The sequence below is a fragment of the Oryctolagus cuniculus genome, chromosome 12 (assembly GCF_964237555.1).
Source record: "Oryctolagus cuniculus chromosome 12, mOryCun1.1, whole genome shotgun sequence".
Taxonomy (NCBI): domain Eukaryota; kingdom Metazoa; phylum Chordata; class Mammalia; order Lagomorpha; family Leporidae; genus Oryctolagus; species Oryctolagus cuniculus.
In genome coordinates, this window is record NC_091443.1 from 64,152,560 (window position 1) to 64,167,963 (window position 15,404).

Genomic DNA, 15,404 nt, shown 5'->3' on the forward strand with positions numbered 1-15,404 from the left:
TCAGCCTGGCACTCATGGTACAATTTTTGGGAGCTAGTGAAGCTGTACTGGACAAGAGCACCACCTGTTAGTAAGCAGGGCATCGGGCCAAGAGGAGCACAATTCCCTAGAAATCAAGCTGATTCTGCCAAGTCAAACTGGGCCCAGCTCCTTCTTTAAACAGGAGCTCAACAAATGTTGCAGGCACCCGTCCTACTCTCTTATAATCTTTCTTGCAATTCTGTGGTACAATCTTTTTTTTTTTTTTTTTTGACAGGCAGAGTGGACAGTGAGAGAGGTCTTCCTTTGCCGTTGGTTCACCCTCCAATGGCTGCCGCGGCCAGCGCGCTACGGCCGGCATACCGCGCTGATCCGAAGGCAGGAGCCAGGTCTTCTCCTGGTCTCCCATGGGGTGCAGGGCCCAAGCACTTGGGCCATCCTCCACTGCCTTCCTGGGCCACAGCAGAGAGCTGGCCTGGAAGAGGGGCAACTGGGACAGAATCCGGTGCCCCGACCGGGACTAGAACCCGGTGTGCAGGCGCCGCAAGGCAGAGGATTAGCCTATTGAGCCAGGGCTCCGGCCCTGTGGTACAATCTTACAATATTTTCATTTAGATACAGGTTCTTAGTGTCCACAAATAAGATCCTATTCTGAGACAAAAACAAAGACTGTAGTGAAGGCAGTACAATTAAAGTAACATATTAAATAGTATCACTCCTTTTCCAAAGGCAGGAGCTTTTTGAAGGGAGCATACATACTAGTGCTGAAACAGAGAAGTAATCTAGGTGTGAAACCTAGGGGCTATGGTCAGTCTCTCAAGGATGTAAATGGAATCAACCCTTCCCAGGGAAACAGAAAATGAAAAAAGCATAGAGGAAAGAGAGATAAAGTACAGGTTCCAGTGGCTCCCCCACCCCACTGCCCTGCCCCAACTAGTCTGCAGAGCACAATGGGGTCAGTGAGGAGCTGGTTGGTTCTCACAGTAAACAGCCAGTGAGGTTGGTGGTTTTTATCGATGCAAAAAGAACTCAGACACTTCCTGCTATTTAAACAAGGTCCATTTTTCTTTCAAAGAACAGGAAAAGCCACAAGAGATTCCCACAGCGCCAGCAATAAGCCTTCTACTCCTGTACTGGGAACGCAGGAACCAGAATAAAGACCGAAGGAAGAAGAAATAAGGTGCTATCTTGCTTCTTCCAATACCTCTCACCTCTTACATGGGATTCTGTGGTTACCAGACCAGCCTATTTTACCCTTAAGCTCTCCTCCTGGTTTTCAAACAAAATATCTTCATCCCTTGCTTTTATGTATACTAAGTCAGCTACAGAGCTATATGCAATATTGCTTTCAAAAAGGCAGGTTCCAGTTCAAAAAACTCCCAAAGCTACTATAAGCTAACACAAAGCCTCTTGACCCTTGCAAAGTTTACATCAAGTGGGAAAACCAGGCCTTCTACTCTGGAATCTAAATACCACGTATGTCCTCTTTTCAATGTTTAGCTCCAGTTTATTTCCATCACATGCCAAAAAGATGCATATAATAAAGACATCAGAGAATCTGGACAACCAAAACTGATTCTAGCTTTAAGCTACCACTCTAGTTTGCTAGCAGGTGTAACAAAGAATATGAGTCTATGAACTTTCTGTGCTCAATTTCCTTAAAAGTAGTCTCAGTAAAGCGAAGATGGAAACCTAGCTTCCTTTTAACTCCCAACCTTGACCCTAGGGGGTCTGGGAATCCGCGAATGTTTTGGCACAAAACACACTGTTTTTCCTCTTGTTATCATTTAGATCTCTAGTGCTGCGTGCAGGACACTGTTTACGAAACTTAAACTAGGCTTTCTGTGAGTGCCGACATTCTCATTCATTTCACTGGCAACAGCACAAGACAACTGTAATTATTAGACCTGGAATCTTTCCTACCAATTTTTATCTCTACCCTTTAAAAAAAAAAACTTCCTTTTTCTCTTGTCAAAAGAGAATTTTAAAGCACAAATCTAAAAACATTTCTCTCCACAAAAAGCACAAATTACTAGGAATTTTTACCTATAAGTTCCCTTGCCAAAGCTGGGAACATATTCCAAGAGAATGAAGAACTCACCTGGAATCCTGATGAAAGACCAGCCATTCTGAGGCCTGATGCTCAATAGTCCTCCAGCTGGCTCTGGGAAGAACTGGGATCGCCGATTTAGCCAGTCTGCAGCCAGTTCAGGGGCCCCATTCAACAAACATTGCTTGGCAGCCAGACTGCCTCCTTCCTTCAAAACTCGCCGCTCATATTCTGCACTTCGGTCATTGCAGTAAGAATCCAATGGCACTGCGGTGACCTGCATTAAGAGACACGAGATGGCTCTTTCACTTTTTCTACACACTAAACCCTTTGGGAACCTCAATTTGGAAATCAAGCTTAATGGGTAATTTTTAGGCTAGTGGTTTTAAATACCCTGTTCTGATGAACTAAGCTGTCCCTAATGATTGACTTAGCGATAACAGGACAACCTCCTACAAATGAGCCTGCATACAAACTCAAGAACCAAAGACAGCTGGAGTCTTCAATAAAACATGGTATCATCATTACTTCTATTACACACATACACACACACCCCTATCAACTTCCACCATTCCTCATTGCTGGGTATTATTCTTAGAAAACAATAGTTTTATTATTAAATATTAAAATAATATTGTTCTATTAACTATAATTTTACTTAAAGTAATATTGTTCTATTAGTCATGCATAAAGGTGATGACAGAGAAGGAGCTGGAGCTACTTAGTCATCAGGGGAGAACTAAAGAATACTGGCCTAACACATCTGCAATTATCTTTAATGCTTTTGTGACAAAGCTCCCAGGCTTATCAATACTTCTTTCTCCTCTTCCCTGATCACACTGCTGACCAGCAAACCTAATGCAAGATAAGAGAGGCTTTCTTTCACCCTATGAACGGGAAGGGCGAATGGGAAGGGCTGAGGAGAGGGAAGCAATTGGCAGAGCAGCAGATTCATTTCCTGACTTCGGCTGAGGCTACGTACAAATTCCTGTCTCATCACAAGGTGCAAAACAACACTCAGATGTGGCTCTGCCAGTGTCAATCTAGAAACATAGGATTTTCCCTTCTTCAGCTATCTGGGTCTGTCCCCGCTCTAATAAGCAGCTGTCTATGCAGATGGCTGTGAAATCTGATGAAGAACAGTTAAAGATGACAAGGCTATTTTTCTTAAAACATGGAGGCTATGTTATCTGCCAAATCCATGCTGATAAAAAATGCTAAAAGCCCATTATAAGCAATTAATTGCTCAGAAGAATCTTGGAACCAGACCAAGAGATGAGAAGAAACTAGTACAGGGAGGGAGTAAGGGTAGAGGTACAGAACAGATCAGGACATAAAATACTGACTATACGTAAACATTTCTTCTTCTTAGAATTTAGGCACTTTAGAAATTTCTACTTTGCCATTAACTTTTTTATTTCTTGTCAATCTATCTTTATAGTAATGGCTGTCACATTTTGAAATGCCTAAGAACTTCCTTGGGAGCAGATGAAAAGTACAGAATTTGATCCAGAAGGTCTATGGAGGGACCAATAGATTGTGGTGGTTTTTGTTACTGCTGTTTTTAATTTTGATATATCTATTTGAGAGACACAGAAAATGCTCCTGTCCACTAGTTCATTCTCCAAATGCCTGTAACAGCACAGGCTAGGCCAAAGATGAGAGCCAGAACTCAATACAGGTTTCCCACGTGGGTGGTAGGAACCCAGTCATTTGAGAGCTTGTTTAGAGGTTCTAGCAGGGGAGTGCAGCTACTTGACCAAAGACTGGCCCTCCTCTCATGGGGAAGGTTGTCTTCTTCAACCAAGTTTGCAGCTTCTGGAGGGACACACATGGAGCAGTAAGGGAGGAGGAGACACCCGCCTAACCAGCCAGATAAGCCAAAATGCACATTCACTTCCAAAACCCAGTCACCTGAGCCATCATCTCTGCTTCTGAGGACCTGGATTAGCAGGAAGCTGGAGTCAAGAGTCAGAGCCAGGTATCAAATCCAAGTGCCCTGATATGGGACATGAGTGTTCAGTGTCTTAACTGCTAGGTTAAATGTTTGCCCCTAAATTTTGGTTTTTATCAAGCTTCATTAAACCAACCCTTGAGAAATACTGCTTTGGGGCATATAAACAGTTAGTCAGCTGACCAAGAGTCTGCAGGTGACTCGAGTATCATTTACCAATAACTAGAGAATACACGCTGGCCTGGACATGAAACTGAACTGAGTTTGCAAGAGAGCAGTGCCACCTACGGTCCAGATGCAAAACTACAGAGGGTCACAGCAAAGGACTCCACAGAAGCAGTTTATCTAAACACCACTAGGAGCTCTTATCTGCTCTTCTCCACCAGTTTTCTTGCTTCCAAACATATTCACGTTCCCTACTAACACGTGAACATTGATGAAGACCAAAGTACAGGGGCAGATGTTTGTTTAGACTAGCAATCAAGATCCCCATGTCTCACACTGGAGTACCCTGATCTGATACCTGGTTCCAGCGTGCTGGAGCCAGGGGTAATGGCTCAAGGAACTGCGTTTCTACACTCACCAAGGAGGCATGGATTGTGTTCCCAGTTTCTGGCTTTGGTCCTCCCTCCCTTGTTCTTTCTGCCTCTCAAACAAACAAAAAATTAATCTTAAAAAATTTTTTTAAAAGATTTATTTATTTATTTGAAAGTCAGAGTTACATAGAGAGGAGAGGCAAAGAGAAAGAGAGAGAGGTCTTCCATCTAATGGTTCACTCCCCAATTGGCCACAACGGCTGGAGCTGTGCCGATCCGAAGACAGGAGCCAGGAGCCTCCTCCAGGTCTCCCACGTGGGTGCAGGGGCACAAGGACTTGTATCATCTTCTACTGTTTTCCCAAGCCACAGCAGAGAGCTGGGTCGGAAGTGGAGTAGCCAGGACTAGAACTGTGCCCATATGGGATGCCGGTGCTTCAGGCCAGGGCGTTAACCCACTGTGCCACAGCGCCGGCCCTGATTTTTTAATTTTGATTTTTAAAAGAGTTACTTATTTATTTGAAAGGCAGAATTAGAGAGAGTGAAAGACAGAACAGAGATTTTCAATCGGCTGGTTCACTCCCCATATGGCCACGCCAAAGTCAGGAGGCTAGAACTCTGTCCAGGTCTCCCATGTGGGTCCAGGGGCCCAAGCACTGGGCCATCTTCTGCTGCTTTCCCAGGTGCATTAACAGGGAGCTGGATTGGAAGTAGAATAGCTGAACTTGGAGCACCAGCCATATGAGATGCTGGAATCGGAGGTGAAAGTTTAATCCACCGCGCCACAAGCCAGTACCCTTTATAAAAACAATTTAAGACTCAAACACAAAGCAGATAGACGGCCGGTGCCACAGCTCACTTGGCTAATCCTCCACCTGCGGCACTGGCACCCTGGGTTCTAGTCCCGATTGGGGCACCGGATTCTGTCCCAGTTGCTCCTCTTCCAGTCCAGCTCTCTGCTGTGGCCCGGGAAGGCAGTAGAGGATGGCCCAAGTCCTTGGGCCCTGCAACCGCATGGCCCCAAGAGAGAGCAGGAGGAAATACCTGGCTCCTGGCTTCAGATTGGCGCAGCGTGCCAGTTGTAGCAGTCATTTGGGGGGTGAACCAACAGAAAGGAAAACCTTTCCCTCTATCTCTCTCACTAACTCTGCCTGTTAAAAAAAAGGCAGATAGATAAAAATTAGGTCTCTCTGTCATGGCTTCTTTTGGCAGTACTTGAGAAAATTCTGAGCCATAGCACATATGTCATATAGGACATGAGTCCAAGAACTTCACAATCAGCAGCAGCTATACTTTCATATGAACACTAAAGATGCACTGGTCTGTACTGCAGATTTATGCATGAACACTCTTGATGAGCAAAGCATACTTGGTGTTTTCTCATGAGTTACTGATGTTGACCAATTTTCCATTCAAGATAATGGTCCTGGTTAGGGTGGGGCAGAAGGACAGAATATTTGTTGGAATTATACATAAAGAGTTTGGGCCCACATTCTCAAAAAGAAAAGAAAAAAAAAAAAAAAAACCTCAAAGAAGCAGATAGAAATCAGTCTGAAGGATTAGGAGGAGAACAGTGACCAAAGAACACTGTTTCTCCCTGGGACTCGTTTCTAGGTGCTTAAAATTTTAAACTTTCTCCAGTTCTAAACTTTCACCTATCTTTCCATGTTAATTTGGCTGATACTCTTCCAAGTCCAGGGCTGAATTACTGGGAGGATTGCAAGAACTAGTTCTTAGTGAAATATTTTTTAATGTTTTGATAAGCTTCTTTGGCCAAGAGCCCTGGATCAAGATATATTCAGAATCATAGAATGTCAAGTTGTAAGTACGTAAGCAGTGTACTCATGAGGTCCAAAAGAGGGCAAAAAAGTCTATTTATACTTAGAATAAATCCTCCTTTCCAAGTCAGCTCCATCTTCAACAGCCTCCAACCATTCTGTCAATCCCAAGTGGCCATCCCGATTGCTTAGAGCAGGGGGACATGCAGCATGACATAACATTCTTCTGTCCTCACAAATGGAAATGCTTCTTCCCTCGAGTCCCACAAGAGCTAACCCCTTTCTTGCTTCATTAAGCTCTGAAACTTCAGGACCTTCAGGGGCTGCCTCGAGCACTCAGTGCATCCTTCCCGGGAACATGCTTGTTCCTGCTCCAGCTTTAGAAGCCTAACTGCACTAGGTACTTCAGATTTTTGGTAATACGACATCACAGGGTCTTAGTTTATTAAACCTGTAGAATTGTATCCTCTGCTAACAACAACACAGTTTCTGTATTTTGTTTTGTTTTGAATGTTCTGTTTCCTTTAATGATCCTTTTTTTTTTTTTTTTTTTTTTGACAGAGTGGACAGTGAGAGAGAGAGAGACAGAGAGAAACTTCTTCCTTTACCATTGGTTCACCCTCCAATGGCCACTGCGGTCAGTGCACTACAGCCGGCGCACTGTGCTGATCCAAAGACAGGAGCCAGGTGCTTCTTCTGGTCTCCTATGCGGGTGCAGGGCCCAAGGATGCCTTCCCGGGCCATAGCAGAGAGCTGGCCTGGAAGAGGGGCAACCGGGACAGAATCCGGCTCCCTGACTGGGACTAGAACCTAGTGTGCCAGTGCCGCAAGGCGGAGGATTAGCCTAGTGAGCTGCGGCGCCGGCCCTTACTTTCAAATAAATAAATAAATTTTAAAAAAAGGATCATTAGGCCGGCGCCGCGGCTCACTAGGCTAATCCTCCGCCTGCAGCGCTCACACCCCAGGTTCTAGTCCTGGTCAGGGCGCCGGATTCTTTCCCAGTTGCCCCTCTTCCAGGCCAGCTCTCTGCTGTGGCCAGGGAGTGCAGTGGAGGATGGCCCAAGTGCTTGGGCCCTGCACCCCATGGGAGACCAGGATAAGTACCTGGCTCCTGCCATCGGATCAGCGCGATGCGCCAGCCATTGGAGGGTAAACCAACGGCAAAGGAAGACCTTTCTCTCTGTCTCTCTCACTGTCCACTCTGCCTGTAAAAAAAAAAAAAAAAAAAAAAAAAAAAAAGTAAGAACTACACAGAGGAGAGGCAGAGAGAGAGAGAGAGAGAGAGAGAGACAAAGCGTGCGAGAGCGAGCGAGAGAGGTCTTCCATCCACTGGTTCACTCCCAAATTGATCGCAATGGCTGGAGCTGAGCCAATCCGAAGCCAGAAGCCAGGAGCTTCTTCCAGGTCTCCCACATGGGTGCAGCAGCCCAAGGACTTGGGCCATCCTATACTGCTTTTCCAGGCCAGAGCAGAGAGCTGGATTGGAAGTGGAGCAGCCAGGTCTTGAACCAGTGCCCATATGGGATGCTGGTGCTCCAGGCCAGGGTGTTAACCCACTGTGCCACAGCACTGGCAACAATCCCCTTTTGAAGGGCAGGTACAGGCAGCTAGGTCTCAGCAGAAAGGCAAGCTCCTGCCCTTGGAAGACAGACTACAGAAATGGAGCCACTATTGTTGGTTCCAAAGAGAATGACAAAGGCATTCTTCCTCAGCTTATCCAGTTGCTGGAATATTCCAGCAATGAGGTTGCAGCTTAAGAAGGTCTGTGCGGACTCTCTGGGGGAAATGGTACTCAATATACCACAGGGACCAGCCATCCCTGTCAAAGTGCTCCCCAAAATACAGCAGTGCCACAGAGACAATGTCCTCATTGGAATACTTGTGTTTAAATTCACCCAACACAAAGGTACTCTTTGGCAGTGAGAAAAGGGGTCCTTCATCTTAGCTTCAGTAGTCACTGCCTGCTCACATTTGTGCACCTCTTCCCCAAGAACTGGAGTAGCTTCCTTCTTCTTTCTGCTCAGCCTGGGGCTTCTCTTCTCTTACTGTTGAGACTTCTTTTTGTGGGGTGTCCTTTTTAGACTGGCTCTCTGCAAACTTTGTAAAATCAAACTGCTCATCTTCTCACACAGTTTCACCTCCCTAGACAGCTAAGAAGTGGGGATGGTAAGTGCAGGTGAGGAAACATTTAATACTAGAAAAAGCCTGCCGGAAAGAAGGCTCCAAGACCTGTCTATAGTCACAACAGGGTGCAGACAACTGTGATGCCAGCCAGTGTCACTGGCTCACCCAAGTAAGCATCTGGAAGCCCCAAAATTCGCCTCACCTCCTGCTTTGAATTCTTAGTGGCTTGTCTGTGATGCATGATGCCCAAGGTGGGGAATACCCAACTACTAACTGGGGCTACTATGTGGCTACTGGCAAAGCTCTCCCACTGCACCACCTGGGCGGCTGTCTCTGGAGAACTACCCCATAACTCCTCATTGCTCACACAGCAGGTGATGGCACTGCTCTCAAACACACAGAATCCATCACCAACTTCAAATGCTGGAGCCTTGCCAGCAGGGAATTTGTGGAGAAATTCAGCACTTCAGTTGGTCTGGCCAAACTGGAAGTACAGAGGTACCGATATCCCATATGGGTGCTGGTTCGAGTCCCAGTTTTTCCACTTCTGATCCAGCTCCCTGTTAAGGCACCTGGGAAAGCAGCAGAAGATGACTCAGGTACTTGGGCCCCTGCATCCACGTGGGAGACCTGGAAGAAGCTCCTGGCATTGGTCTGGCCCAGCCCTGGCCTTTGTGGCCATTTATGGAGTAAATCAGCGAATGGAAGATCTCTCCCTCTCTCTGTAATTCTGCCTTTCAAATAAATAAAATTAATCTTTAAAAAAAACAAAACACAGAAAATATGGGAAGTAAAGCTTCCTAGAACAAAGTGCATTTCACTGCATCAACGTACACTTCCAAGACCAAGAATGCTTATAAGAACAACAGGACACAAATAAAACCCAAATACTTTCTATACTGTCCATACAAACCAGTGGCAAGGGAATCAAGTTTATACAGTGTAACATCAGACAAAACAAATTGGGGTGGGCAGCAGACAATAGAATTTCATTCCATTCGACATTTTCCTTTGGATCCCCTGCCAAATGGTATCTTTTGGTAAACTTAATAATGTAGGCAACTCAGGTTAATAAAAACACCAAGCATAAGAAACGTGAGCCTCTTCAAGTTTTATGGCTAACAGAGAGTTGCTGCTTAGAGCAAAGGAAAGCAACACACTAGGAAGACAAATGCATTCTTCGCTCTAACTCCAGGGTCTGGCCAAATCTCTACTCTGTTTCTCTCTGTTTTTCCCTTTACACACTTCTTCGTGGATTCAAGAGAGAGCTGTTGTCTGGTTTCAATCAACAAGATGGGGTGGTATAGAAAATGTAAAATACAACAAAGATTCAAAGTAAACAATCCCAATGTGCCAATGGGAGCCTTTGCAGCTCTGCTTGTGAGCAACTGCAGGAGAGCTCGAGTTTGATAAACAGGGTATTAGGAAGGATCCACGCAGCTGCTCAGAGTTGAAAAGGCAACAGAGATTGCCCCCACTCCGCAAATAAGAGTTAGAACTGCTGAATGGCAAACACAGGGCAACAGTCAGTCTCCTGTCAGATGGATAAGACAGTAAACCATAGTCCGGGTAAAGTGGCTTAGGAAAGCCAGAAAACACTAGACCCAGAAACTTCTTGATAATAAAATGTTAAATTTACTTTTGTTATTTGGAGACTGTACTTAGGTAATAAGGCCAGAACAAATCCCCATCCCAGGGCCGATGGTGTGGCGTAGCAGGTAAAGCCACCATCTGCAGTGCCAGCATCCCATATGGGCACCAGTTCAAGCCCTGGCTGCTCTACATAAAATCCAGCTCTTTGCTATGGCCTGAGAAAGCAGTGGAGGATGGCCCAAGTCCCTGGGCCCCTGCACCCATGGGGGAGACCCGGAAGAAGGTCTTGGCTCCTGGCTTTGGATCAGCTCAGTTCCAGCCGTTGTGGCCACTGGGGGAGAGAAGCAGTGGATGGAAGACCCCCCCACCTTCCTCTGCCTCTCTGTAACTCTACCATTCAAATAAATAATCTTTTTTTTTTTTTTTTGATAGGCAGAGTGGACAGTGAGAGAGAGAGACAGAGAGAGAAAGGTCTTCCTTTGCCGTTGGTTCACCCTCCAATGGCCGCCGCTGCAGCCGGCGCACCGCGCTGATCCGATGGCAGGAGCCAGGAGCCAGGTGCTTTTTCCTGGTCTCCCATGGGGTGCAGGGCCCAAGCACCTGGGCCATCCTCCACTGCACTCCCTGGCCACAGCAGAGAGCTGGCCTGGAAGAGGGGCAACCGGGACAGAATCCGACGCCCCGACCGGGACTAGAACCCGGTGTGCCGGCGCCGCAAGGTGGAGGATTAGCCTATTGAGCCACGGCGCCGGCTCAAATAAATAATCTTTAAAGAAAAAAAAATTCCCATCCCCACCCCAATGGAAATCTGGTCCTCTTCTATGGAAAACCTCAAAAACCTTAATATGGGTGACAAATGGCTCCCTCTTCCTTGACTCTGCTGTTGGGAGTTAATCTACCTGACAGATGGCTTGCTCTAATTGTAATCCACAGTCCCAGACTAAATGAGAGGATGACACTATTCACCATATAACTATTCTCAAGTCAATACAATTCAAGGTGAGGAAATGTTGTCCTGGGAAGGTCAGGATCATGGAAGCCCTCGCTTTACACAATAAGATTTATATGGTTCTCAAGGTCCAAATGGCTTAAAATACTTGTTTAAAAAACATATCCTTTGGCCGGCGCCGCGGCTCACTAGGCTAATCCTCCACCTAGCGGCGCAGCCACACCGGGTTCTAGTCCCGGTTGGGGCGCCGGATTCTGTTCTGGTTGCCCCTCTTCCAGGCCAGCTCTCTGCTATGGCCTGAGAGTGCAGTGGAGGATGGCCCAAGTGCTTGGGCCCTGCACCCCATGGGAGACCAGGAGAAGCACCTGGCTCCTGCCTTCAGATCAGCGCAGTGCGCCAGCCGTGGCGGCCATTGGAGGGTGAACCAACGGCAAAAGGAAGATCTTTCTCTCTGTCTCTCTCTCACTATCCACTCTGCCTGTCAAAATAAATAAATAGGGGCCGGCGCCGCGGCTCAATAGGCTAATCCTCCGCCTAGCGGCGCCGGCACACCGGGTTCTAGTCCCGGTCGGGGCGCCGGATTCTGTCCCGGTTGCCCCTCTTCCAGGCCAGCTCTCTGCTGTGGCCAGGGAGTGCAGTGGAGGATGGCCCAGGTGCTTGGGCCCTGCACCCCATGGGAGACCAGGAAAAGCACCTGGCTCCTGGCTCCTGCCATCGGATCAGCGCGGTGCGCCGGCCGCAGCACGCCAGCCGCGGCGGCCATTGGAGGGTGAACCAACGGCAAAGGAAGACCTTTCTCTCTGTCTCTCTCTCTCACTGTCCACTCTGCCTGTCAAAAAAAAAAAAAAAAAAAAAAAAAAAAAAAAAAAAAAAATAAATAAATAAACAAACAAATAAATAAATAAATAAAACTTTTTAAAAAAACATATCCTTTAAAAACTAGTTTATTTTTTCCATTAACATTTATTTCACCTTTCCTTCCCATGGCACTTACTCGTGGACTGGCCACACACAAAAAAGATGGCAGCTCAGTGAGCAGGCAGCAACGAAGCGAGGAGGTAGCTGATCTCCGCTGATGGATGATCTGGTCTGAGTAACCACTCACTGCTTTACAGTGGCTGCTGAAAACAAGCGACTACAAAACAAAAACACGAATTAGAGCCAGTGACAATTATGTTCAATATAAGCAAAACAAAACGAAATGAAATGCCATCTGTGAAGAATATGAAAGACCTTCTTTCATACTCTTTCATACTACTTTCACACTTCTTTCATACTACTCTTTCAAATAAACAATTAATTGCTAATTAGAACCATGTTAACTTCAAAATGTGATTTCATCAATGTGTCATTTCTAATTCATCAAGTGTCATTTTTAATTCTACCTTTTTCTTTAAGGTTTATTTATAAGAAAGGCAGGAATATAGATACAGAGAGAGAGAGACAGACCCATCCTTCATCTGCTGGTTTACTCTGCAAATGGCTGCCAAAGCCAAGAGCCGGGAGCTTCATCTGGGTCTCCCATGTGGTGCAGAGGCCCAAGTACTTGGGCCATCTTTTGCTGCTTTCCTAGGTGCATTGGGAGGGAGCTTCTTGGAAAGTAGAAAAGCCAGGACTCAAATCAGCACCCTCATGGGATGCTGGCACTGCAGACTGAGGCTTAACCTTCTATGCCACAGTGCCAGCCCCTAAATCTACCTTTTTCTAGAAGAGATACTATTAATCATAAATAGGCGCACACACACACACACACACACAAAACTACAACTTGCACGCACGAGGGGAACCTGATTCACTTGTAACACTGTGGATGCAAATTCACACCTTGAGTTAAAAACAGTGATGATTTCTTTCAGGCAATTTAACATCATGTATGCCAAAACAGTGCAGTGTAGTTGTAGCAAGGGTAGTGGTTTTCTTTCTTTATTTGGATATGTCAACACAAGTGTTCAGAACAGAAAATATCTATTATATTCCTCTTAGATGAACACCTTTCAAAAAGATATATTTTACAGATGATGGCTCACACAGTTGTGTCCCTGCTACCCATGTGGGAGACTTGTATTGAGTTCCCAGTTCTCTAGTTTCAGCCTGGCCCAGGGCCAACTGTTGCTGGCATTTGGGGAATAAGCCAGTGGTTGAGATTATTTGTACCTGTCTCTCCTAGTATTTTTTTAAAAATTCACATTTTAACAGACTTAACAGCTCATGTTAAAGTTTTAGTTTACAATTATTCATGGAGGGGCCACTGTTGTGGCACAGCAGGTTAAGCCACTACCTGCAATGCTGGCATCCCATATAGGTACCAGTTCAATTTTAGCTGCTCTACTTCTGATCCAATTTCCTGCTAACATGCCTAGGAAAGCATAGGAAGATGGCTCAAGTACTTGGGACCTGAAACCCATGTGGGAGACCTTGATGGAGTTCTGGGCTCCTGGCTTTGGTCTAGGCCAGCCCCAGTCATTGTGTCTATTTGCAGAGTGAACCAGCAAATGGGAAATCTCTTTTTCTTTCTCTGTGTCTCCCTCTATCTATAACTCTGCTTCCAAATAAATCATTTATCGGAAAGATTTTAAATATGCAGTGTCACATATTAAAAATTTTTAGTGGGATCATAGTATTCTCATGGGAGATGCAGAAAAAAATTTTTTAAAAAGATTTATTTATTTGAAAGACAGAGTTACAGAGGTAGAGACAGAAAGAGAGGTCTTCCATCCGCTGGTTCACTCCCCAGATGGCCACCATGGCCAGAGCTGCGCCGATCTGAAGCCAGGAACCAGGAGCTTCTTCCAGGTCTCCAACGCGGGTGCAGGGGCCTAAGGACTTGGGCCATCTTCTACTGCTTTCCCAGGCCACAGCAGAGAGCTGGATTGAAGTGGAGCAGCCGAGACGTGAACCAGTGTTTCCCACATCAGAAGAGGAGCACGGCCAGCGCCGCGGCTCACTAGGCTAATCCTCTGCCTTGTGGCGTCGGCACACCAGGTTCTAGTCCCAGTTGGGGTGCCGGATTCTGTCCCGGTTGCCCCTCTTCCAGGCCAGTTCTCTGCTGTGGCCAGGGAGTGCAGTGGAGGATGGCCCAAGTCCTTGGGCCCTGCATCCCATGGGAGACCAGGAGAAGCACCTGGCTCCTGCCTTCAGATCAGCGCGGTGCGCCGGCCGCAGCACGCCGGCCGCAGCGGCCATTGGAGGGTGAGCCAACGGCAAAGGAAGACCTTTCTCTCTGTCTCTCTCTCTCACTGTACACTCTGTCAAAAAAAAAAAAAAAAAAAAAGAAGAAGAAGAAGAAGAAGAGCAGCCAGGACTAGAACAGTCGCCCACATGGGATGCCAGCGCTTCAGGCCCGGGCATTAACCTGATGTGCCACAGTGCCGGCCCCAGAAATTCATTCTTTAGTATAATATTAGACTTTTAAAAAATGATTCATTTATTTTGAAAGACAGAGTTAGAGGGGCAGAGATAGAGAGAGGTCTTCCATTTGCTGGTTTACTACCAAGATGGTCATGACAGCCAGTGCTGAGCCAGTCCAGAACCAGGACCCATGAGCCATATTCAATTCTCTCACGTGGGTGGGTAGGGCCTAAACCCATGGGCCATCTTCAGCTGCCTTTTCCAGGCAATTAACAGGGACCTGGATCAGAAGTGGAGCAGCTGATACACAAAATGGGATGCTGGTGTCACAGGCAGTGTCCTTTCCCACTATGCCACAACAGTGGCCCTAATATTAGATATTTTATCTTTGGATCATCATTCTCAATTGCTTCACATATTTGTTTTCCTAGTTTCTCAAGAAGGTTGGCTGGTAACCTAAATAACCCTATGCATGATTTACTAGCATGTACTGGCATAAGGTCAAACAAACCATACGATCAGAACAGCAACCACAACCCTCTGCAGGAGAATGACAGTTCTAACTTTGGTATCAACTCTCTTCAAAGCTTCCATTTTCAGCACTGATAGTGCTCTTCCACTTACACAGGGCTTAACTCTTCTGAAGTAAATGAATTCTTCAGGATCATAGTCTGAGGTTCATCCATCTCCCTAAATATTATGTCTATTATTATTTGTCTAGTGTGAAGATCATTATGAAGATTATTAGGATGTCACCCTCTTCTTTCAATAACGGATACTGGATAGGTGGGAACATAACAGAAACATTCCCACTGATAATACACAAATAAAAGTTAAAAATTATAGCCATTTTGTTTCAAACAAAAGTGGACAGTGAGAGAGGGAGAGACAGAGAGAAAGGTCTTCCTTTTTTTACTGTTGGTTCACCCTCCAATGGCCACTGCGGCTGGCACGCTGCGGCCGGCACATCGTGCTGATCCGAAGCCAGGAGTCAGGTGCTTTTCCTGGTCTCCCATGCGGGTGCAAGGCCCAAGGATTTGGGCCATCCTCCACTGCACTCCCTGGCCATAGCAGAGAGCTGGCCTGAAAGAGGT

General features: G+C 46.2%; 1 protein-coding gene and 1 pseudogene across 3 annotated transcripts in view; both read right to left on the reverse strand.

Annotated features, from left to right (window-relative positions):
- INO80 (INO80 complex ATPase subunit) overlaps positions 1–15,404 on the reverse strand; it is a 148,407-nt gene that overhangs the window by 46,500 nt on the left and 86,503 nt on the right. For all 3 annotated transcript variants that reach the window (XM_017348137.3, XM_002717971.5, XM_070054006.1), the window contains exons 25-26: positions 11,957–12,097; positions 2,081–2,306 (exon numbers count right to left, since the gene is read on the reverse strand). In XM_017348137.3, the coding sequence (XP_017203626.2) occupies positions 2,081–2,306; positions 11,957–12,097 (367 nt within the window). The remainder of the gene's footprint in view (positions 1–2,080; positions 2,307–11,956; positions 12,098–15,404) is intronic.
- LOC127483697 (elongation factor 1-gamma pseudogene) lies at positions 7,758–11,947 on the reverse strand (annotated as a pseudogene).